This window comes from Eublepharis macularius, chromosome 19, assembly GCF_028583425.1.
Source record: "Eublepharis macularius isolate TG4126 chromosome 19, MPM_Emac_v1.0, whole genome shotgun sequence".
NCBI classification, from domain to species: Eukaryota; Metazoa; Chordata; class Lepidosauria; order Squamata; family Eublepharidae; genus Eublepharis; species Eublepharis macularius.
In genome coordinates, this window is record NC_072808.1 from 127,036 (window position 1) to 149,280 (window position 22,245).

Below are 22,245 nucleotides of genomic sequence, written 5' to 3' on the forward strand. Positions count from 1 at the left end.
GGCCTAGGATTACAGAAATTGGGAGAACTGCAAACAGAAAATGCTCTCAGGAAAGACATGTCGAGAAACAATGCAGAGAGTGGATTACAAAGACAGAAGACAGCTCAGTAAAATCAACTTGGAAGAAGGGGGGATAAATTTGGAGACATATGTTGTAGCTCAATGGTTATGCAGCTGAGTTATGAATCCACACTCTGCTAGTTTGAATCCCAGGACTGCCATGATCTCTGCAGGTAGCCTTGGGTGAGCCACTCCTCTCAGCCCCAGCTCCCCAGCTGTATTGTGGGGATAATAACAACACTGACTATGTTCACCACTCTGAGTGGGGCACTAATCTGTCCAGAAGGGCAGTAGATAAGCACACTGTTACTTTTAAATATCTAATAATAGGGATAAGGGCCGCTTAATGCTGGAAAAGATTGGCCACAGTAGCCTAAACTGTTTTAAATCCAGATACTTCACTTCAAGGGCTTGTCTTGGTACACTGAGGAGGTGGATTGGCTTGTACTGCTTCAAACTGCAAGTGCAGGATAATAGTTTTTTAGACTTCCCATACAACACTTATTCCTGTAAGTAGGCGCTGCATGGAAAGCCAGAGGCTGCAATCTCTCTCTCTCTCTCTCTCTTTCTCCATGCTCATATTGACGTGCAAGGAGTTTGCACAGTAAGAGTGATTTCCCCTCGTGGGCTCTGAAGTGGTCCAAACCTTTCCCCCACTTTCTTCTGCTACATGGCCCCCAGCCTAATTTTTGTGGGGGGATCTGATGGGAAAGCCCCACTTGCGACGTCTTCGAGCCATGCAGCCGTCCAACCAATACCAGGTGTGCATGAGCAGGAACAAAAAACACCACCCCACTGCTCTGGGCACAGTTGTGAAATCCTGCCCCAATCTTTGCCAACGTAACGGCTCCTTTGGACAGCCCTGCTGGCTTCCCTCTGCAGTACAAGCCTCTTACACTGAGAATCACACCTGGAAGATTTACAACAGGTTTGCCTGCAAAATGATTGTACTGCAATAGGGCCCTGAAGCTCGCGCTGGAACAAAGGTGGGCAGGCTTTAAGGTGCCCCAGGGCGTCTGTTCTATGTCAAGAGCCCGCGCGGAAAGGCCGCTTTCCCGGCGGAACTCCCAGGCTCGTCCGCACTGGCCACTCGGTTCTGTGCCCCGTGATTTGTGACCAGGCGAGACGCGGGACTCGGAAATGAAGATGGAGGCAGCAGACGAAGCCGAGGAACTCCTTGGCCCAGGGGCCCGTCCAAGCTCTGGGAGGGGCAGGAGGCGGCTCCGGGAGAAAAGGCAGCAGGAGGACTAGAAAGAGAGCGGGGCTGTTCCGGAGGATCGCGCAGGGCCTGCCTGCCTGCCTGCCGCGCTTGCTGAAGGAACTGAGGCGGGACTCCGCAGAATCTCCGTGGGCATCGGCCGAGAGCGACAAGCCAACAGCCGCCCGTGTTTGGGAGTGACGCTTCCACCCGCTGCATGCTGCTGCTGCCCCCTTCTTCCAGCGGGCACTTGGCTGGTTCAGACCCTCTGTCTTCTGCGGAAGAGCAGGGGCCAGCCAAGCTGAAGCTGCTGTCGAGGGAGGGTCTTCTGCCGCGTCAGGGGCTACCGTGGGGAGGAGCCGCCCGCCCCCGCCAGCGGGATTGCAATGCAACAGGCGGCCTCCCCGTCCGAAGGCCCCGCGAGCCCCGGGGACGCCCTGCCTGCACTTCCCAGGCACAGGCGCCAGAGGGCGCGGCGGGGCAGGGGAGGGCGGGGCTTCCTCTTTCCGAAGCAGCTGACTGGAGCCGGGGGAGCGGCCCGGGTGGCCCCCGGCCCCGCAGACGGCTGCAGCGATGGAGCCCGGACGGCAGCTCCTTGGCGCACCGCTGCTGCTGCTTCTCGCCGCCTTCAGTTCAGGTAAGTCCCAACGGGCATGGACGTCTCCGGGGGAGGGAAGAGGAGATCTGCACGGAAAGTCTCCGGGGGAGCCTCTAACGGGCAGCTTCCCGGGAATCTCCGAAATCCAGCATGTCGGTGGTAGATAGTTTCACTTCCTCCTGGCTGCAGAGTGGCTGGCTTTCGAGCCTCCTTTCCGCACAAGTTGTGTGTCTGGTTCGCTGTTTGTGACTCTGCTGGCGGTGCGCGTGTGGGTCTTTGCTAGTGCCGCAGCAGCGACGTGGGGGTATGGGGGGGGGGTGAGAGAGAAGAAGAAGAAGAGTTGTGTGAATGGCACCGCTGGAAACGGGAACAGCTCGTCAAAGTCTCTGCGCTGCTGGGTTCTGCTTTCCTCGGATCACTTCCAGGTGAGTGGATGCAAAGGGAGAACTGAACGGAACAGTGCCCGAGGCTGGGTAATGAACGGGGGTCCCTGGTTTCAGTCTCTTAAGCCAGCGCCCCTTACTCTTCAGTAGGAGGGAAGTTAACTGGTCTGCCTTAAAGGGCAGTTAAAAGAGTTGGGAGACAACATCTGTGAAGTGCCTTATGAGTGCTGAGTATTATTACAAGCTCCAGGCAGGGACCAATTGCAGGGCGCCGGGGCATAAATGATTCTGAGATCCCTCCCTTACACCTAATTCTCCCTCTCGAGGGTTTGATAAAGTATCAGAGGGCTGGAGCAGGCCGATGTCCCCGTCATTCTCTTTCCTCGTTTTCATCAGATATTTTAGACAGAAGGAAGGAGCTCTTCCCCTTTTAATTGTAGGAAGGGAGCTGCTTCTGTTATATCTCCCACTCCAGTCCAAGTAATTTGAATATGCAACTGCTTAGAATGGTGCTGTTTGTATGGAATCTCTTGAGTATTTGCAAAATCGGGTTCATGGGTTTGGAACTTTTTGTTTTTCTGCACTGTAGAGGTAAGAGTGCCATTTTTTCATGGCAGGAATTTTACCACTAATTGCATAACAGGTGGACATTTAATAGGGTAATTTATCCCTCTGTAGAGATGCAGTAATGCACAGCACCAAGTAGTTGTTAAAGGCCAGGAAGGGGAAATGATCAGGGAGTAACTTCTTCCCCACCCATCCGTAGGTGTAAGGCTGATTTCAGCAGACTGCTGTGGCCTAAGTTTCTGGCCAGCTGTCCCGACGTCTCTCTCAATCCCCCAAGCGGAGAGTTAGTTTGGGAGCTCCACTAGACGGGAAGGCTCTTGTATAGGAATTGTTTTCCACACATGCCACTGCTCATGGCTTGTAGGTCCGTAATGTAACCCACCCGGAGCCTGGTTTATATTTTAATGCATTTTAATCCTGTCTTTCCCCCAAGCATCTCAGAGTGGCATTCATGGTCTTCCCCTTCTCTGTTTTATCCGCACAACAGCCATCTGAGGTAGGTTGTGGAGAGAGTTGAGGGGCCCAAGGTCACCTCCTGGCTCCTTTTAGAGCCTTGGGGGTCTCTTCCATCCTATCTGATTGTCAGCCCTCCTCTTCTATCCATGGGAAGAAAGTTGGGCAATGGGACTGGAAGAGAAGGAGGCAGAAGATCTAGCGACAAAATGAGAACACCTGCCTGCCCGCCTGCCCACCTGGTGATGGCCTGTAGGAAAGTGCTAGCAAATTCCTGTACAATTCATAATTTGCTTATAAAGAACCAAGATGCCACCTTTTACAGTCCTATAGACCAGAGAGGGGTTGGCACGCAGCTTGTCCTTCCTGTGGCTTTCCCCTTATAGACCTGAGGGTATCCAGTGGGGCTAAAGGGACTTGGAAGCTGCTCCCTTTCCGGCATCAGCAATTGGGAGGGGAAGAAGGGAGCTGTCATTGGGTGGAGGCTTAGAAGGAAGGTGTTCCGGAGGCGCCCTGGTCACCCTTCCTGTGAATTCAGAACTCTGCCTCGTGCAGCGCGGCTGTTAATCTTGGCCATGGTCTCCTCATAGAGCACCCCTTATGATCTTGGAAGAGAGGGGTCACTCTAATGCTTAGATAGCATGGGATTTATTTCTGAGTGAGCCAGGGTGCTGGAGAACGTCCTCGCACTTTCTGGGAGTGGACAAAGAAAGCTGCTTAACGCCTCTGAAAGAAACTGGCGGATAATTTGGGCTCAAGATAAGGATCAGAGATCATCCAGCAGGAGGAGTCATGACCTCAGCCAGTGCTTTCTGTGCCAAAGAGCTGCAGGCTCCTTCTGCCTTCCCCTCTCCCCTGCTTGCAGTGTTGACAAAATGTCTGGCACCAGGATGAGATAACTGCCCACTGAGTGCTGCCTCATTCAAGGCTGTTCGCTGCTTAAAACAATTTTTAAAAGTCGCAGAATCCTTGATTACAAAACAATCTATCTGGAGTTTTCGTTGAAAGGAAAGCAAGTGTGAACCTCTGGTGGTTTAACTAAAAGGGAGAGGGGAGATGACAACCCTGGTTGCCTGTGTGCGTTTAAGAGCAGCAAGACAGCTGCTTGGCAGCAGGTGCACCCCCCCCGCCCCCCGCAGTGTGATACAGTGATGGGAAGCATTGTGCCTGTTGAAGTACTGCCTGTTGTGTAGAGTCGTAAGCTGCTTGCTTTTGGTGCAGGGGCGGGGGGCAACTATATCCTTGATATGCTCAGCAGGCAAAGGTGGAGACATCATTAGCTTTGAGCCTTAATGGTGCCTTTGAAGCCTCCTTGAGGGAGCAGAATGAGGAAAACGCTGAGCTGCCCTTCGTGGGGAAGAGAGCAGCTTACCTCTGTCCTGTAACAGTATTCCTCAAGAGCACATTAGTTTGTGGCCAGATTATGAGATCTCTACGCTAACCATTATTGCCTTTTCCTTTTAGGCTTATTCCTAAGGGAACCAAAAGAACCAAAACAGGCCTGGGGGTATGTCCCCGTCAGAAGCAATGCAAGCATGTTCTGGTGGCTGTACTATGCAGACAACCCCACCAAGAATTTCACAGAGCTTCCTCTTATCCTATGGCTTCAAGTGAGTTTGAAACAGAAAATGATTTGTAGAGAATTATGCAGTTTTCTTTTTACAGCAGTCTAGATTAATAGCCACCACTGCTGATATTCTGAAAAATAAATTGTCACCATCAATCCTAAGATGTGTAGAAATTTGCTAAGGAAAGACACATGGCCCAGGCATATCAATGCTCTAAATAAGTCCTGGGTTTGGCCGTATTACCAGTTACATCCTGGGTCCAAATAGTATTGTTTGCTGAGTTAAGAACATACCAGAGTTGGGAAGAACAATGACATGTCTTGTAACAGTATATTGCTCAGTGGGGTTCAGCGTTTAATCCGTCTGTCCTTTCCCCTAACCACTGTAGGAAAATAGCTCCATTAAAGAACAACATGAGCAACAGCGACCAAGAGCTAGGTGGGGCCTTTGCCCCAAAGAGCTTACAATCAAAATGATGCTGGTGGGGGAGAGAGCATAAGGCCAGCATAAAAGGGAAGTGACTAATAAACTTGTCCTATATCGGTTGCTGGTTTTCCAGCTGGCCCCAACAGCATTGCCTTCCAACAGTGTCTTAAGGTGCCACAATTGGCAGATGACGCTCTTGGCAGCATAACATGAGATGCCATGACTTTCTGTTAAAGGTCGGACGGTAGGGACTAGTGGAAAACGTGGCAACCCGGGGTGAGCTGCCCCTTGAACTCTTGGGGAAGTTGCTGTCAGGCCTCCGGGGGCCAAGTGGGAGCTCAGCCAAGTTATCCCAGGGGGGTGGCAGCGCCGCATGGGCCATTTGGGTTGTACCAGGGCAATGCTGACTGCTATTGTTGGCTCTCCCGTCTGTTGTCGTTGCAGCAGCCCAAGTTAGAGCCAAGTGCTGTTTGGCACCAGTGAGGCCCCTTGGCACAGTTTGCTCCAGGGCTGCCAGTTCTCATCCCAGCCTGTCCCAGTCCTTGGCCCTAGTCATATGTTTTGGAAGTGCATAAAGCCCTTCGCAAGGATTTGGTAGCCCACTTGCTTGTCCTTAGGGAGAGACTCAGAAAGCCTTTGAGAGATGGCCAAGAAGCCCTGGCATTTGAATAAGTGTGTTTTGGGGAAATATATTTCTCACCAGCTTTGAGTGGGGCTTGTCAGTGAATCGAGGTCAGGAGGATACTGAATCCAGAGGTTAGGGGATCAAAGGGCAGAGGAAGAATATGTGTTGCCTCGGGTTTTCGCATGCTGGGCAGGTTGCTTTCCTTTTTGGCAGGAGGAGGCAGGGACCCTGTGTTGTTACACAGCTGGATGATGAGGAGAAATTCCACAGGTGACTCTTTCCCCATCGCCACATGTCTACATGCTATGGAAAGTTACATATCCAGAAATTCTCTCTAGTATGCAGCTGTAAAAAATTCAGGGTAGATGGGCTCCAAAACAGTTCTAAGGCTAGGGCAGTCGTCTCCATGAAGCAGCACTACTGAGGAGATCAAATCTCCTTTCGGCCATGTGCTTGCTGTGTAGCCTCCTGTGAGACCCCGGCTCCATGTTCAAGAGAAGTGACAAAGAATTGCTCAGCCTCTGTGGAGACCCCGCCCCCCCATACAGCACTTCTGAATCTCCCCTTTTATTTTTTCACCTGCCTGGTTTCATAGGGAGGCCCGGGGGCTTCAGGCTGCGGATATGGAAACTTTGAAGAGATTGGCCCTTTAGATGCTGATCTGAAGCCACGGAGGACGACTTGGGTACGTGTCATGGCTTATCACTCGAACATTCAGTTTTTCCTGTTTCCTAGTCGTTGGCTGCATTGTTCACACAAACATGTGATTAAGCAGGAGGGGGGTGGGGGGGGGGAACATGCTCTGTGCTATTTAAGCTGAAAGTTCTTCCAGATCACCATTTCTAAAAGCTGCCATTGGTTATATCCTACTGGAAAGCTTTTTGTTCTCGTTTGCTTCTGTTTGTCTATACAGTGCATCTGAGTATATTTCCCACTTTTTCTTCCAGTGGTGCTCAGAGGCCACCAAAATTGCCACCTTTTTAACTGGCCCTGTGACTGGATCTTTCACAGGGACCCAGAGGGGCAGCAGGGAAGCTTTTCTTGACATTATTAACCAGGTTACGGTTTTGTGTCTGTTTTGTCTTTCCGTTGAGTGTCAGTGAAGCTGTATTAGATTTCTGAAGAAGGGAATATTGAAAGTCAAATTGCACCAACACTCAATATATATTAACAGCATTTGTATCTTTAAAAATCTCCTTGAAACACTTAAATGATACATATGGACAACAGCTCCTGGGAATAGTCCATTTACGAACCAGTAAACTTATTTTTTAAGTAACTCATAAGAACTTCAGGGGTTCTGAACCAATTTTGTACAAGCTCTCAATACACAGATGTGCAGTTGCATTATTGCTGAAACATCTTTTAATCTCATAATTGCTCTGTGTATTCCCAATGGGGTTGATCCTGCTTTCATTTGATGGCTCAGCTGCAGGCAGGGAGTGTGCTGTTCGTGGACAACCCTGTTGGCACTGGCTACAGCTATGTTAATGACAGCAGTGCATATGCCACAGATCTCTGTAAAGTCACATCAGATATGTTGGTGGTTCTTGAAAAATTCTTCAACTCTAAGACAGAATTCCAGGCAAGTATTACTATTGGCTCATTTCTTCGGATCAGGTAAGGATTTTGTTTGTTGAATTTATCTCTCTGTTTGTTGAATGTTGTTTGTTGAATTTATATCCCTCCTTTCCCCCCCTCATGGAACTCGAGGCAGTTCTTTGAATGCCTCCCATCCATGGACTGACCAAGCTCAGGACGGATGAGGTCTGTTATGCACCTTCCCACCGTCTTTGCCTGGGACCATCGATATGTGATAGGACAGGACTGTGTGTAGTTTTACTGGATTGTCACAGAAGCGCCATTGCCAGCATCTAAATTTGGCATTCTGAGATTAGTCTTGTCAGTTCTGGCTGCCTCAGGCAGCACCCCCCCACCCCCAATCTCCACTCATGCTTAGTAAAGCAGACCGTGGTTGTCCTTGCTGCTTATCCCCCACCCCTTGCAAACGGCAGGAAGGGCGGTGGAACGGCATTCTAGCCCAAGAATCTCCACAGAAATGCCCCGTGCATGTGCTGTCAAGCATCTAGTCCTGCCAAATGTTCTGAAAAGTCTAAAAACGCTGCGTGGTACCTGCTGAAAAAGAAAAGGGCTTCCAAGGGACCAGGGGATGAAATGTCAGTGCCCCACACAGCGCTTAATGTGATGTTCGCTTCTTCATGTTTGTTGCATCTGATATTTCAGTCTGTCTTTGAGGGGGGGCGGGAAAGATGAGCAGGAGCATAATTTAAAGAGGGATCTTATTGGGGGACATATTTTTGTTGCTGCGACGCGTCCTGTATCCTTCAGAATAAATGGGCCCCCCTTTTTTTTTTTGCTCTTACTGCAAAAGGACATAAGTCCCTTTTGTTCTAAGCCTCGGAGTAATTGGAGGATTCTGGAGTGGGTTTGTTTTTCCTGATGATGAGTGGATAAATGGATGAAGGTTTAACTGGTGGGTAGTGGAGGATGAATGGGCTGAAAATCTCTGTGCGGTTTCCCTCGCAGACAATCCCTTTTTACATCTTTTCGGAATCTTATGGTGGGAAGATGGCGGCTGCCATTGCTTTGGAGCTTCACAAGGTAAGGCGCAAATCCTTTCCTGCGAAAGAGGTTGAACTCCTGCTTAGTAACATGCGGGTTTTCTGTTCGCTGCAACTCAGAGGAAGAAGACAGCTGCTGGGGCAGGATCTTACTACTCTGCGCAGTTAAGTGTCTGTTCTCCCTTCAGCGCAAGGATCTTTTGCCAGGCAGCGTTTAGATGAGAGGAGTGGCAGGCGCTCCGACACGTTGTCTTTGGAGGGGTTGGTGTGGCTTCTGCCCCAGGAAGTAGAACCTGGCTCTGCAGCTAGCAGTGCGTACATCTGTTGCGGCCACTGGGTCGACCGTCTTTCCTCTCTGTTTCAAAGAGACACGCATACATATAGGCATACAAATGTCACCTATGAAGCTGTATTGGGACTGAGGCAGATCAGTGGTCTGTCTATTTGAGCTGCTGCCACTTTCCGAAGAATCTTCAGGTCGTTCTCCGCACTGCTTCTGTGATCCTGGAATTGAGGGTGGGATCTGGCACTTATGCCTGCAAAGCACGAGCGTTTTCCTCTGAGCTAAGATTCATCAAAAAAAGAGAAAGACTCTGCTCTGGCAATTGGGGTGGGGAGGGCCATTGGCAATCCCCTAGGCAATAGGTAATAAGCCCCCACTGCACAAGTCGGCGTTAGGTGAGGAACCTGATTTTCCTTAGTTCATTTGAAAACCGCGGCAGAACCTGCACTCCTATTTATTTTTGCTCCTGGTACGATGTATACTTGAGTGCAGTGAAGAGGCCACCAAATTATCTTTGCCACCCTTTAAAACGTTACGGATTTGGCATTTGTTTTCTGTTTATCCAAAGGGCTCTTTGGTGCATTTTAAACAGCAGCTGTTGTTTGTTTTGCTTTGGGGAGACCACCTTGACTGCCAGCTGCTGTCACAGACTGGTTTCCCCATGAATGTTCTTCTTGGCTTTGTTTTGAAAGGCAATTGAGGCAAAGATGATCAAGTGCCACTTTCTCGGGGTAGCCCTTGGTGATTCGTGGATTTCTCCTCTAGGTATGTTAACAAGAGCCTTGGGACCGTTTTGCCCATCGTCCTCTTACTATCTCTTGCTCTTCTTTCACAAAGATTCAGTTCATATCCCTTCTCAGTTAAAAGTATTTTGTGCGCCAGCTGCAATTAATTGCCTCTTCTAAAGCATTTCTGTTCAACCAATAAACATAAAACATTTCAAAGTGGCAGGGCAGATGAGAATAAATGATAGGAGAGCATAATGAGAGATACAGAGCCACCTTTATTACAACTTGGGCATATAACAATTGGAACATTCCCTCTATCTTTCGGATTCAGAGAGGCTTTGGCCCCTTTTCTAACTGAGGGGATGAGGTGGCAGCTGAGGCTTCAAAAGTCCTGCGAGTCTTGGTTGTGAAATCCCTGTGCCCTGAAATCTGCACCCTATGTGAATATGCAGCAAATCTGCTCAGATATATCTGTTATGATTTTATCACATTCTTCCTCTGAAGAGAGGTACACACAGTTCGCTCCTTCACGCGATATTCACAACTGTTTTGAGAGGGCAAATGTGGCCCACGGTTACCAGGGGAGCTGTGTGGCGGACTGAGGATTTGGTCGACTCCACATTCGGCTACAACATGTGCTGCCCCACCCCCACCCCACCCTCCATGACTGCTTCCTTTTACAGGAACATCTAGATTTTGGGATCAAGGAGGAAGAGGGGCATGGCGAGAGAGACGCCATATGCCTAACTTGTTTTCCTGTGGAAAAAGCCAGCTTGCTTTTATTCCTTCAGGGGAAAACTGATGGGTACCTCTCTGGCCCCTCAGCAGGGGTAAAAGTAGTTCAGGGATGGCTTTGTCCAGAGAGGAAACAGCAAAAGAAAAAAGTGTTAAAGCTTCTCTCTTTGTTCTATTTCCAACCATCCAGAAGGCAGCGTTTAAAAATGGGGGAGAAACCTGGCCCGTGTAGTGTGAGCCCTTGGTCTGTGTAATTGCGCTTCTGCTTGCCATAGGGAGGAGCTGTACAGAGCAGCCAACTACCCCCCCCCCAAAGTTTTGCTGCCCCATCAAGTGTCAAACATGTGAGGTTACCCCATTTCATACCACATTTAAGGCAGAAGAGTGGCAGTGCATTGGCAAACTACCCTCCTCCCCAATGAAGTATGTAGGCCCTATTCCCTGCAAGTGGAAACCTTGCTATTCAGGGTTCCTCCTGATCCCATGGACAGGTGCCTCCATGAACACTTCTTTAGGCATGTAGAACCTCTACACACCTTCAAATAAATATGCATAAGATGAACATGAAGCTTGCAATTGCAATGCCATTCGTTTCCTGGCCCTTGTGTTTAGTCTCCTCCCAAGGCTGCATGTGAACTCTGAGAGCTCTAGCCATACATATTCAAGCCTGTTTCATGGCTGGGGGAAAAACCAAGGAACTCCCTATTTTGACAGCTTACCTCCTTGGCAAATGGAATTGTTTGGCATAAAATGGCACCGTGGATTGTATGCTTCCATAGCCTCACCGCAGCGGCACCGAACGCTCCCAGACGCATCTGTACGTAACCTGTGCTGTGACCATGGGCACATGGCTCCCATTTGGTTGAATGGAGCACATGCTGGAGAAACCTGCTCGGTGGATTGTGCTCAGTTGTAGGATAATTAATAGAAGTTCATTTTAGTACATCATGAACTTTTTTTTAGCCCTTCTTTTTCTATTTTTTAGATTCTGTGCTGTCCTGGGGGCCTTACCTTTATAGCACTGTAAGTATTTACTCAACTTTTTTTGAAAAAAACTTCTCCATTTCCATTCTTAAAAAAAAATTGTCCTGCTGCATCAGACGGGAGGGGAGGCCCATTGATCCCAGTCCTTGTTTGCCAAAGATGGCTGGCTGGCTGTTCGTGGGAAGCCAGCAAACTAGCGCTGCTTGCTGGTCCCTGGTACGGAAGGACATCCCTGCCGGTGGTTTACTTGGTGTGGTTTGCTTTTCACGTTGCAGTCTTACCTTGATGATAAAGGTTTGAAAGAAGTGACCGGTGCTGCCAAAAAGATCCTGAATGCTATGAATAGAAAGGAATACAAATTGGCTACGATGCTCTGGAGTAGCGCTGAGGATATCATAGAAGAGGTAAGATGGCTGCTTTGTTTGTTTGTTTTTAAATCGAGGGTGAGCAGATTAGTTAACGCTTCAGGATATAGGATCAATTTTATCATTGTGCGATGGGGCGAGGAAGAACGTGGCTTCCCAGGCACGGGGTGAAGTGGGGGTTGAGGCTCATGTACTTCTTTAATGGTTATGTAGAAATTGGAGCGTTGGCTTCTTACGCAGGGCTGAGAAGCCATACCTCTCCAAACTGTTTTTTTTCTGCTGACGTACAGGAATTCTACTTTCACCTATGTATGTGGTCTCTCTGGACCTGAAAGTGCTTCTGCTGTACTGTATGGCTTGGCTCACTTACTTAATCTGTATGGCTTCAGTTATTTAATTCGGGGGGGGGGAGGCGTTAATCCACCTTTCTCCTCTGATGAACGTGAGGCACCAGTTTCTTAAGCTGCTCTCCAGTTGCAGCACTGAGAACTTTCTACTCGAGGTCCACATTGGAGTGGATGATGCGAGTTGAATAAGAGCTGCAGCTGTTGTGTGGCTTCAGGTGCATTCTGGCCTTATATTAAGGGCTTGTTCTAGAATGAGGATTTTCATTTCTGCATTAAGAATGTATATATCTCAGGCAAGCAAAACAGTTGGTTACATACCTTCTTTTGATCAGGTGCAGGCTTTGGTCTAAGACTTAAAAACCATTCCACCTCTGTAGACTGAGGTACTAAGAAAGGGTTCTGGCATTTGTTGGATTCCTTTGCCATCGAATTCCACTTACGAGCAAAAATTATTGGTAAGACTGCTGAGAATCTTCTGTGTTAAAGATCTCGAGTGTTCTTACAGAATTGCTGTCGGAAAGGCTACGGTGGTGGGGGATGATAAACAGATCTTTGAAAATCAAAGAGCTGCTTTGTTTTCTGGGTAACACCTCCATGTTATACTTTTTTCTTCTTTCCTAGAGCACGAATGGTGTGAATTTTTATAACATTCTAACGCCAGATTCTTCGTCTCTCACATCCACCACAAGTGAATTGGTCCCTTTTTGTAAGTGGAGAGCGGAGGTCTGTGGGGGGAGGAGGAGGGTGTGTTTTCACAGCCAGGAATGTATTGCAATTTGAAGGACCAGTTGAGAAGATCAGGGCTTCGAAGGGTAGATTCACCTTCTACAAACATTAAGCCAGCTTAACACTCATTTCTCCTCCTCAGAGCTTCCCTGGAAAACTATAGTTGAGTGAGAGAGGCCAAGGAACTGGGGTGGAATTTGTAATACCACCCCTCCCCTCCATCAGCTAGATTTCCCAGGATTCACATGAAGCTGCCTTGTGCTGCGTGAAACCACTGGTCTGTGCAGAGAAGTCCTGCCTCTTCTACTTGGCAGATGGTCTCCAGAGTGGCATCACTGATCCTCTTAACTGGAAGTGCTGAGGATCGAACCTGGACCTTCTACATGCCAAGCAATTTCTCTGCCACTGAGCCATGGCCCTTCCCTTTGCTGGGAAAGGTGTGATACTTAAGCTGAGCTTAACCAGTGTAAATTGGTAGTCTAAATAAGGCTATGCCTGCAGTCCATGGGATTTGGTAATGTTGGAAATGGCTAAACTAATGGAGCATAGAAGTTTGGTTTTGTTGCCAGGAAGGAAACTGAATAACAAAACAGGGGGAGGTACAAGGAATTGCAGGGAGATAAATGACTGGGACCCCCCCCCCCACTCATGCACCCAAATATTTCTAAAAATAAAGACAAGTGCGGTAGTCCTTAAACTATGAGTAGAGCTAGAGGTTCTTGATGAGGCAAGCCCGGGAACTGGGTGGGGAAATTTCTGTTGCAGAGGCGGCCCTTTTGCAGTTGCTTGCTGCTGGAGCCCCCCTGCTCTGTGTCTGCTGCAGAACTTCTTATTTGGTTGTATTAATGGGAGGGGGGCGGTTGGTGGAGAGCCCATGGAAACTTATTAAGTTACAGTTCGTAGTGTGTTTACATCTTATCGATGCTGTAGCTCATAAAGTTTGCAGATATTGCTGTTTGTGGGCTTCATATCCCTGTATAAACCAGTCAGGCTTTTCATGGCTTGCCTTATATATGCAACAAAGATGTTGAAATTAGACATTCTGTGGCCAATATGGACTCTCCTGGAATCGCATCATAAAATGAAGCAAGATTGGGGGGCATTTGCAGGGGAGATGTATGCGTACACAGGGGAGATGTCAGGTGTGCATATGTGCTTAATATCTGCTCCAACCCTGTTTTCCCCCGCCAATAGTTTTCCTCCTTTTTTTAAAGTAAAACTCTTCCAGCGTCATGTACAATATCAACATAAAGACAAGTTGAGTGACTTGATGAATGGACCAGTCAGAAAGAAGCTGAAAATAATTCCAGACCACGTCAAATGGGGAGGTATTGTAATATTTTCTGTACAGTTTCTAAATCTTAACTAGTAAGGTCAGTCAAGGAACATTTCTAGTCCCCCTCCAACAGTTCTAGTCTATTTTCTTGTTCCTTGGGGGAATATATGATTCTGGGTCTGGATCTTGGTGCCATGGAAGGGCACCTTAGGAAAGTATACAGAGGTCTCCTTAGTTGGGCACATCATGTTCTCCACAGCCATTCACCTTCTCTTCATTAGAGGAGGAAAACAAAGAGTTGGAATTCTGGCCTAGGACTTCAGTGACAGGAAAAAACCCCCCAGCTCATAGCTGCTTTCAGAATTTGGGGGAGGTGGATGTGAAATTGAAAAGCTGCAAAGATACCTTGGAATCACCTTCATTGTATTCCCCTTAAAATGCACATTTTACTCTCTTGATACAAGCTCTTTAAAAAGTACCATGACTTTTGGGGATGTTTCACGTAGAATGTGTAGAAGCCGTCTCTGGACCAGCGCTGATTGCCTTGGGCTTGTATCACTATCACATGATTTTCCTTCCCAAGACTAACCTTGCAACTGCTTTCACACATTTGTGACCTCTTTAAATAACGCAAAGGACGGATATGCAGATGCTATGTTAAATAATTGAAAAATCAGGCAGCCTGTCTGAAGCAGTGGGGCACGAGGCAGGACTTGACCTTAAAAGTGTTGATTCACTGGTATGTTTGTTCATGGCAGATTTTGTGAAATTAGGCACACACCATGGACAGAAAAACTTCCCGTGAAAGCGTTAAAGCTAGCTCCATCTTGACTGAAGCAGAGTTAGTGCAAACTCGGACAAATCACAAAAAAGAAAAGCTTCAGAAATCAAATCCTAGGAGAGATCAAAGGACTGAAGGCTCCTTTTCACAAAAGCTACTCAGTTTGAAAACGAAAATACTGTAACAAAGCTGAAATTTGTTGCTTTGCTTATGGGGAGTGAAGACTCCAACTCCATGCAAGCATGTCATTCCTGGAAAATCTCTTCCAAGAAATGTCAAGGAAATATACATTAGGATGTGAAATAAACTCTATGAATGTGGAAAATGGATCTTAATCTTCATTCTTGCTGTAAGAATACGGGGCAGCCTTGCTGTCAGAAATGATCTTATTTGACTCCGGAGGGGGGTGGGGAAGAGCCCTTTAAAGAACACAGTGTGGAGTGCAGTGGGCCCCTGCTCTGGGAGATGGGGAAAACTTACTCAGGTTCCCCATTCATTTTTTACTTTTAAAGGACTCTAAGTGAACTTTTAAAGTCCACATGTGGTCAAACTATGGTCTGCTGGCATACTATAGAACCATATTAGCACAACCACAAAGGATTTAAACTCAATTTTTACAAAATCTGGGTTCTTCCTCTGTTCTCCTTTCTGAGTCCAACAGCACCAACTAGATTTGACTCTCAAAAGCTCACAACCTAGAAATCCAGTTAGTCTTTAACGTGCTCTTCTTGTTCTTGCAGTGCAGACCAACAGGGGCTGCCTGCCTGAAACTATTCTCCCTTTTGCAGTCCTTTCTCTTGCTCTAAATTTCCAGGCCAAGCGCAAGAAGTTTTTGAACACATGGCTGAAGACTTCATGAAACATGCAATAGACGTTGTAGATGACCTGCTGGAAGCCAATGTCAACGTTACCGTTTATAATGGGCAGCTGGATCTCATTGTTTCTACCATAGGTAAGGGTGTTTCCTGCAGAGGAGAGGGCAGCAGAGGGTGGGGACAAATGACATGCCCGTGTTGCCGTTTTGAAATCAGTTCTGCACGCCCCCAAATGGTGACACTGTCTCTTCCTGTCAATAATTCCCTACCTTTTTTTTTTTACACGTGCCTGCCTTAGGCATGAACTTTTATGCAGTTTGTTTATTTCACATATATCCCGCCTTTCTCCACAATGGGGACCCAAAGTGGATCCCATGATTCTTCTCTTCTCCATTTTATCCTTACGTCAACCCTGTGAGGTAGGTTAGGCTGAGTTCTCAGCAAGCTTCCAAGGCCCCCAGCAAGCTTCCATGCCAGAGTAGGGGTTTGAACCTGGATTGCCCAGATCCCAGGCCTAGACTGCAACCACTGCACTGTATCTGATGTAACACAGTAATCCTTTGGGAAACCAGGAATTGATTGGTCCATTGCACTTCAATGCTAGCTGTATTGCCTCAGTTCAGTATGTTGCTTAAGCTGTACTGTTGGCCAGCATGCACTTCCCTGCCCTTCACTGTGTGCTTGGCAACTGTTCTCTTTGTACAGCCCACAGATGAGTTATTCCTTGCAATGCTATGAATTTAAAACACTTTATCAATGTCAAATTGCGTGTGTGGCAGTGAATTTAGCTGAGAAGATGTGATGACACAGAATGTTCAAAACATTCCAGTGATCAGGGCTAATATGAGTGGTTCAAGAGAGAGTATGGTCAGCAATAGAATATTCAGAGTCCAGTTTCTGTGAGGAGAAGCAAAAGTTATTTCTTAAGCATGTGCTGTTCACTGGCCAAAAGTATGGGACTCTCTTTCTAAGCACACTCGTTCTTATTTTGTCTGTTTTGAGTATTCACCATGCTTTCAAACTGTAGCTTGAAATACTAAAATCCTGGTTCCTGCCTCCCTCTCCTTGCAACTGAATTATCCCAAGTTAAGTTAACTAACCTTGGCATGTAACTTAACTCACACAATATTGAGAAGCCATCAAAACAGAGGTTCCTGCAGTGTGCTGATGTGATGTTCATAACAGACATTGCTAACTTGGCTTTAGAAGCCTTTCTGCTCCTGCTCGATGAATGTGCGAAGGACATAGACTGGCTTGCAGCTATGAAAAATGCATTGTACTGCAGGAAAGGCTCCATAGTATTTAGCCAGGTCATCTTATCTCAGGCTGAAATACATACTTGTGTGTAGCATATAAGCAGAGTGTATATTTAACCGCCCACGTCTGCATCCTTCACCCCTAAGGTGGCATTTCATGGAAACCTGATCTGTAACGAGGCTACTGAGTGTACTTAAGATGCAAATATACAGCAGCTGCAGAGGTGAATGCACCACAGCCAATTAAAAAAATTATTTCAAAGGTGACTCCGTAGGCAATACTAACAATTATTAGAAAAGGCAGGGTGGAGACCAGAAACTGTGCCATAGATTTACATGCTTGCTCTCTGCTCAGTCCACGGGCATGCGTCAGTTGCCTGGAGATTCATTCTCCTGCCTTTAAATGACTCACTAATTATGTACTGAGACTCTTTGGGCAATCACGGCTTGTCTTTTTAATATCTTTGGGATGTCTCATTCTCTTGACAGTTGGAATGGCTGTACTCCGTCTTGCCATTTTTTTCATCTTCCAAGTTTCACACAAATAACTGCATTCTCTCTGAAGTCAGTCTTTCTCTTGGATCTTCCAGGGCCTCTGATATGAAGCTTTTTCTGTGACTGAATAATCCCCTCAAAAATGCATGGGGAGGGGGGAGATGCCATTTATTAGTCTCTTGATACGTTGCCTGGGTTTTTTTCACACCCACATGGCTCCAGTTTTTTTTCCCACCTAGAACTGAGCTGTACTTTTTTGGTGGTCTAGGTGTTTCAAGAATCATAATACTACTTTCATGATTCCACCTGCTTGCTAGAACACCAGCTTTTACATTAAAAAAAAAACCTAAAAATTTGGGGTATTTGACTTTTAACAGCAATAGCTACAGATACAACTTGGGGCTGTTTGTGATGAAACGGAAGCTTGTAGCTTAGCCAGCATTCTGGATTCAAGCAGAATTCAATTTAAGAACATAAGAACATAAGCAAAGCCATGTTGGATCAGGCCAGTGGCCCATCCAGTCCAACATTCTGTCACACACAGTGGCTAGAAATCCAGTGCCATCTAAAGGACTGTCAGTGAGGCCAGGACACCAGAAGCCCTCCCACTGCCTTCCTTCCAGCACCAAGACAACAGAGCACCACCTCCCCACAAAGAGAATACCATCTATCTCCTGTGGCTAATAGCCACTGATGGACCTCTGCTCCATATATTTGTCCAGTCCCCTCTTGAAGCTGGCAATGCTTGTAGCTGCCACCACCTCCTGTGGCAACGAATTCCATGTGTTTATCACCCTTTGTGTAAAGTAGTATTTTCTTCTATCTGTTCTAACCCGACTGCTCAATAATTTCATAGAGTGCCCACGAGTTCTTGTATTGCCTCCCAAATTTTCTTGATTATTTGATGAGTAACATCAGATAAAATTTCCCATTCATGTCAATATATTGAAATTCAGTTGATTTTCAGAAAGCATTTGATAGCTGGCTGGCAATACATTTAGTGCTTGACCTACAGCAGCTGTCCAGATTTCTTGGAGGTATTCAGCAACGGCCAGGCTGCATTTGACAATTTGTAGTAGCGGTTGATGTTTTCGTAGGGGACGTGTGGAGACGTTTAAGGTCTGACCATTTTTGTTTTATCCATACCCCACCTTTTCTCCCCAGTGGGGACCCAAAGTGGCGTACGTCGATCTCTCCTCCATTTTATTCTCAAACAACCCTGTGAGATAGGTTAGACTGAGAGTGTGTGATGGGCCTGAAGTGTCCCCAAGCAACAAATGAGGGGGGGGAGTGCTTCACTACAGACTGCAGATGGGAATTCTACCCTTTGAGAATGCTCTCTTCCATGAAAAGCTCAGCACAAAAAGAAAATTAACTCAGCAGCTAATGAGCTGAGCTTAAACCTCTAACCTTGACCTATCAGACTTTTGGGGAGGTTAATGCATGTTTTTACTCACTGTGGTGACCTGCCCAATAGTCTGAACTCCACTCTCGGGATTTTTCACCGCATCTCTCTGCATGTGTATAGATCAAGCCAATGTCACTTTAATTTTGGTTTTCTTGGACGACAAAACCAAAAAGGGACTTTCTCCGCAAATTTTATATTAAAATTTCAGATTGAAAGCTTGCCTGCTTTAAGAAGGGTTCTCTCTCTGAGATGGGGGGGGGGGAAGCCCACCTTCTTTGTGCTGACATTTGCTTTGAGCTTCTCCCACAGCATCGTCTAGATTAGGGAGACTAATTTGCCTTTTGAAAGGTGGCCGAAGATCTGTTGGGTTGATCTGCAAACCTCCTCTTTCCGAATCTGACTCTGCATTCTGTGAAAACAGGCACCCAGACTGCTCGTTCCCAACGACTGTCTTGCTAAGATCAGCCATTTCTCTTGGTTTGTGTGTTTAGGGCAGGAAGCATGGATCCGCAAACTGAAATGGCCCAAGCTGAAACATTTCAGTGACCAGAAATGGCAACCTTTATATGCATGCCCCAAATCCAAAGAGACAGCAGCTTTCTTCAAGTCCTATGATAACTTCGCCTTCTACTGGATTCTAAAGGCTGGGCACATGGTGAGTCTTCATCTTATTTAGTCCAGTCTCAGAAAGGAAGCTCAGAGAGGCTCATGACGTTAATTAAAAACAGAACTTCAGTAAATACACAATTAAAACTAACACTCCTCCCATAATAAAACAAATTAGGACAGCAGGGCTGCACAAGTATCAGCAATTCATGAGCAACGTCTCAGTATCCAGTCAGCTTCCAATTATGGTTAGCAGAAGTCTGGTTTAATAGCCAGGTATTATAGGCTGATCCAGAGTGTTGGGAGTGGACTTATAACTTCAGGGAGGAACCTACAAGTAGGCTGGGGGTCTCAGTCTCTCAGAGGCCAACTTTACTACTTGAGAAGTTGTGGTCAAGAGAGATGGTTGGGTCCCTTAAACAAGCACATGAACTTATACCAAAAAATGCCTGGAAGGAGCAATAAAAATTAAGGGAGGCCTGCTTGCTTTCTTGCTTAAATGAAATGCTCTTCTTGCAGACCTAATCCTCTTCTCAAGCTGACAGTAACTAACTTTAGGAAAGCCTCAAGGAGCAAAGGTTTTGTGCTGTGTGGGGAGTCTCCACATAGACCGCAGAGAAACATGTGGTGGTGGAAAGTGCTGTCAAGTCATAGGTAACTGATGGCAACCACTGCTGGGGTTTTCAAGGCAAGAGACTGGCTGAGGTGGTTTGGTATTGCCCGCCTCTGTGCAATGACCCTGGTCTTCTTGGAGGTCTCCCATCCAATTGATAACCGAGGCCAACCCTGCTTAGCTTCCAAGATCTGACAGGATTGGTCTTTCCTGGGCTATTTGGGTCAGGACCCAGGGAAACAAAGTGCAGCCATAAGGCAAAAGGAAGGAATACTAACAGCCACGCTAATCTGATAGGAATGAGGAACAAAGAACAAGTGAAAAGAAACCTTTCCTCTGGCTTCTAATAATCACAAAAAGGAGTCTTTACAGTTGCAAAACTTCCTCAGGCTTACGTGTTCAGAGAGGGAATGGTGGAAGGCCAGGTTTATGGGCGGCTGCTTTTTATATAATAAGGAAGCAAGAGGATGTGGAATAGGCACCCCTGTTGATATTCAAAATGGCAGCCCACAATCAGCAGACTTCTTGTTTACTGGATTACTGCTCTAGGCCATGCTTAACTTTTCCAGTCAAATTAAGCGAAACTTAAAAGTGTTTAAACTGTGGCGCTTTGTGCTTCAGATTAGCAGGCCTTGGGTTTCTGAATAATTTTTCATTCCACTTGGAAATTTCTTACACGTTTTCTGGGTTGGAGTCTCTGAATGGCAAAGGTCCTGGGATGAAAGATTCCCTTGGATGGAGAGAGGAGGCAAAACAACTCAGTGGAATAAGCAGTAGGTGGGCCCAGCTGGGAGTGCCTCTCTAGCTGATGAAACATTGTGTTGCTTTCCCCATCTCAGGTACCAGCTGACCAAGGTGATATGGCACTGAAAATGGTCCGGATGGTGACTCGCCAAGATCACTAGCAGAATCGGGGCCAGCTGGCTTGGCTTCCTTGAAAATGGCGGCAGCACGTTCTGTTTCTTTATTGCACACGGAACCGTGGCAGGAACAATGGCTGGCCACTGCTGTTGTCTGCCTCTGCCACTGGATGCTATGCAAGATTGTTTAAGGAGGGGCAGATATGGCCCTTGAGTGGACAAAACTGTGATTCTCTCCTCCCGCGTTGCAGCAGCTTTCAGTGTAATGAACCATTCACTGAAGAGCAGCTTCCTGCTGTGTTATTTCTTGTATGAAATGTTAAATGATTTGATCAGCTTCATGATTAGAAGAAATCCTTTCAAAAATCCTTCTACAGCTAATTCTAGTACACGTTTCCTAGGGCACTCGCTGAGTGCTGTGGGCTGAGGCCCAAGTAACACATACAATAGAAGACAACGTTTAAAATACCAAAGGTCCTGGCTGGATCCTCTTCCAGCTCCCTTCCTGTAGGAGTGCTGAGAGGGGACGGGGGGGGGGGGTTAACCTCGGAGATGGGCACGTTGAAGGAGTCCCCCCTCCCCCCACCAGCGGCTTCTTTGCTTGAGGATACTCGTTACAGCTATGCTTAAAGGCACAGTTCGGGCACCAGCTTTAGGTTGGCCCTTCGGCCTTATTTATGTGTGACTCTATGGCAGGTGATTTTGGTTTAAACCTGGGGGAGGAAGGGGCTGCTTAACTCCTTTGCTTCCAGCTTGTTTTAGTCCGTTCCAGCTACTCCCCACTACACTTTTGTCTGTAGGTAAAAAGACTCCCGTATCTTCTGCAAGGATGGGATGGGAGGGAGAAATTGAGTGGGGAAACAGCTAGAAGTTCAAAGGCTCAGCTGCCCCTCCCCTGCTCAATCGAAACAGCTGCAGGGGTGTTTGATACCTTTTAATTGCATATGATTTGAGCCTTGGCTCCACCATCTGGAAGGCGCATTCTTGTCTTGGGCCCAGTGTGTCTCTAGTTCTCACTGAGAAATGCTCAGGCTTAGTATCAACCAGCTCTGATGTTGCAATTTCAGGCAGGGCAGTATAAATTACAGTGTTGGGAGAGAGCTGAGAAGGAATGAGACCAAAGGAGAAGCTACCCGTTCCTCCTTTTCCACTGCAAGTTGACTTTAGTCGTACGTTAATGAATCAGAGTCCTGCCCAAATTTTTGGAAGGAGGTATTAACTCTTGTACTGAAGTCACAGCAGGGGCTTTCTGTCTAGGTTGTGTTTCTGTGCGTTTGTTAATGTGTCATGCTGATGGTCAAAGGGCAACCTAGGCAATAACCAGCAGTTTGTTGTGCAAACCCTTTTTGTGCAAGCCCATGTATATCTTTTGGGGCCCAGATTCCTTCTTGTGCTCTGTTAAACTGGGGAGCCAGCCATGGGGGCTGTTGATGTATGCTCCATTTTCCTTTTTCACTGTTTACAAACCACAAATAAAAAGACACTCTTTCTAGAGTGGAAAATTGAA

The 22,245-nt window shown here is 47.0% G+C and overlaps 1 protein-coding gene across 1 annotated transcript; it reads left to right on the forward strand.

Moving 5' to 3' along the window:
• The first annotated feature begins 481 nt into the window (after nucleotides 1–481).
• On the forward strand, nucleotides 482–22,245 carry SCPEP1 (serine carboxypeptidase 1). Its single transcript, XM_055003451.1, has 13 exons — nucleotides 482–1,895; nucleotides 4,724–4,869; nucleotides 6,474–6,563; nucleotides 7,308–7,463; nucleotides 8,426–8,500; nucleotides 9,436–9,508; nucleotides 11,192–11,229; nucleotides 11,466–11,594; nucleotides 12,524–12,608; nucleotides 13,843–13,956; nucleotides 15,500–15,637; nucleotides 19,151–19,314; nucleotides 20,718–22,245. The coding sequence occupies exons 1-13, from the start codon at nucleotides 1,832–1,834 to the stop codon at nucleotides 20,781–20,783; spliced, it is 1,338 nt and encodes a 445-aa protein (XP_054859426.1). The 5' UTR covers nucleotides 482–1,831; the 3' UTR covers nucleotides 20,784–22,245.

Excerpts from the sequence above, each read along its gene's own strand:
- SCPEP1 (XM_055003451.1), top strand. The coding sequence starts at position 1,832 with ATGGAGCCCGGACGGCAGCTCCTTGGCGCACCGCTGCTGCTGCTTCTC. Across the intron at positions 8,501-9,435 it reads TTGCTTTGGAGCTTCACAAG|GCAATTGAGGCAAAGATGAT; the intron begins GTAAGGCGCAAA and ends TTGTTTTGAAAG. Across the intron at positions 9,509-11,191 it reads TTCGTGGATTTCTCCTCTAG|ATTCTGTGCTGTCCTGGGGG; the intron begins GTATGTTAACAA and ends TCTATTTTTTAG.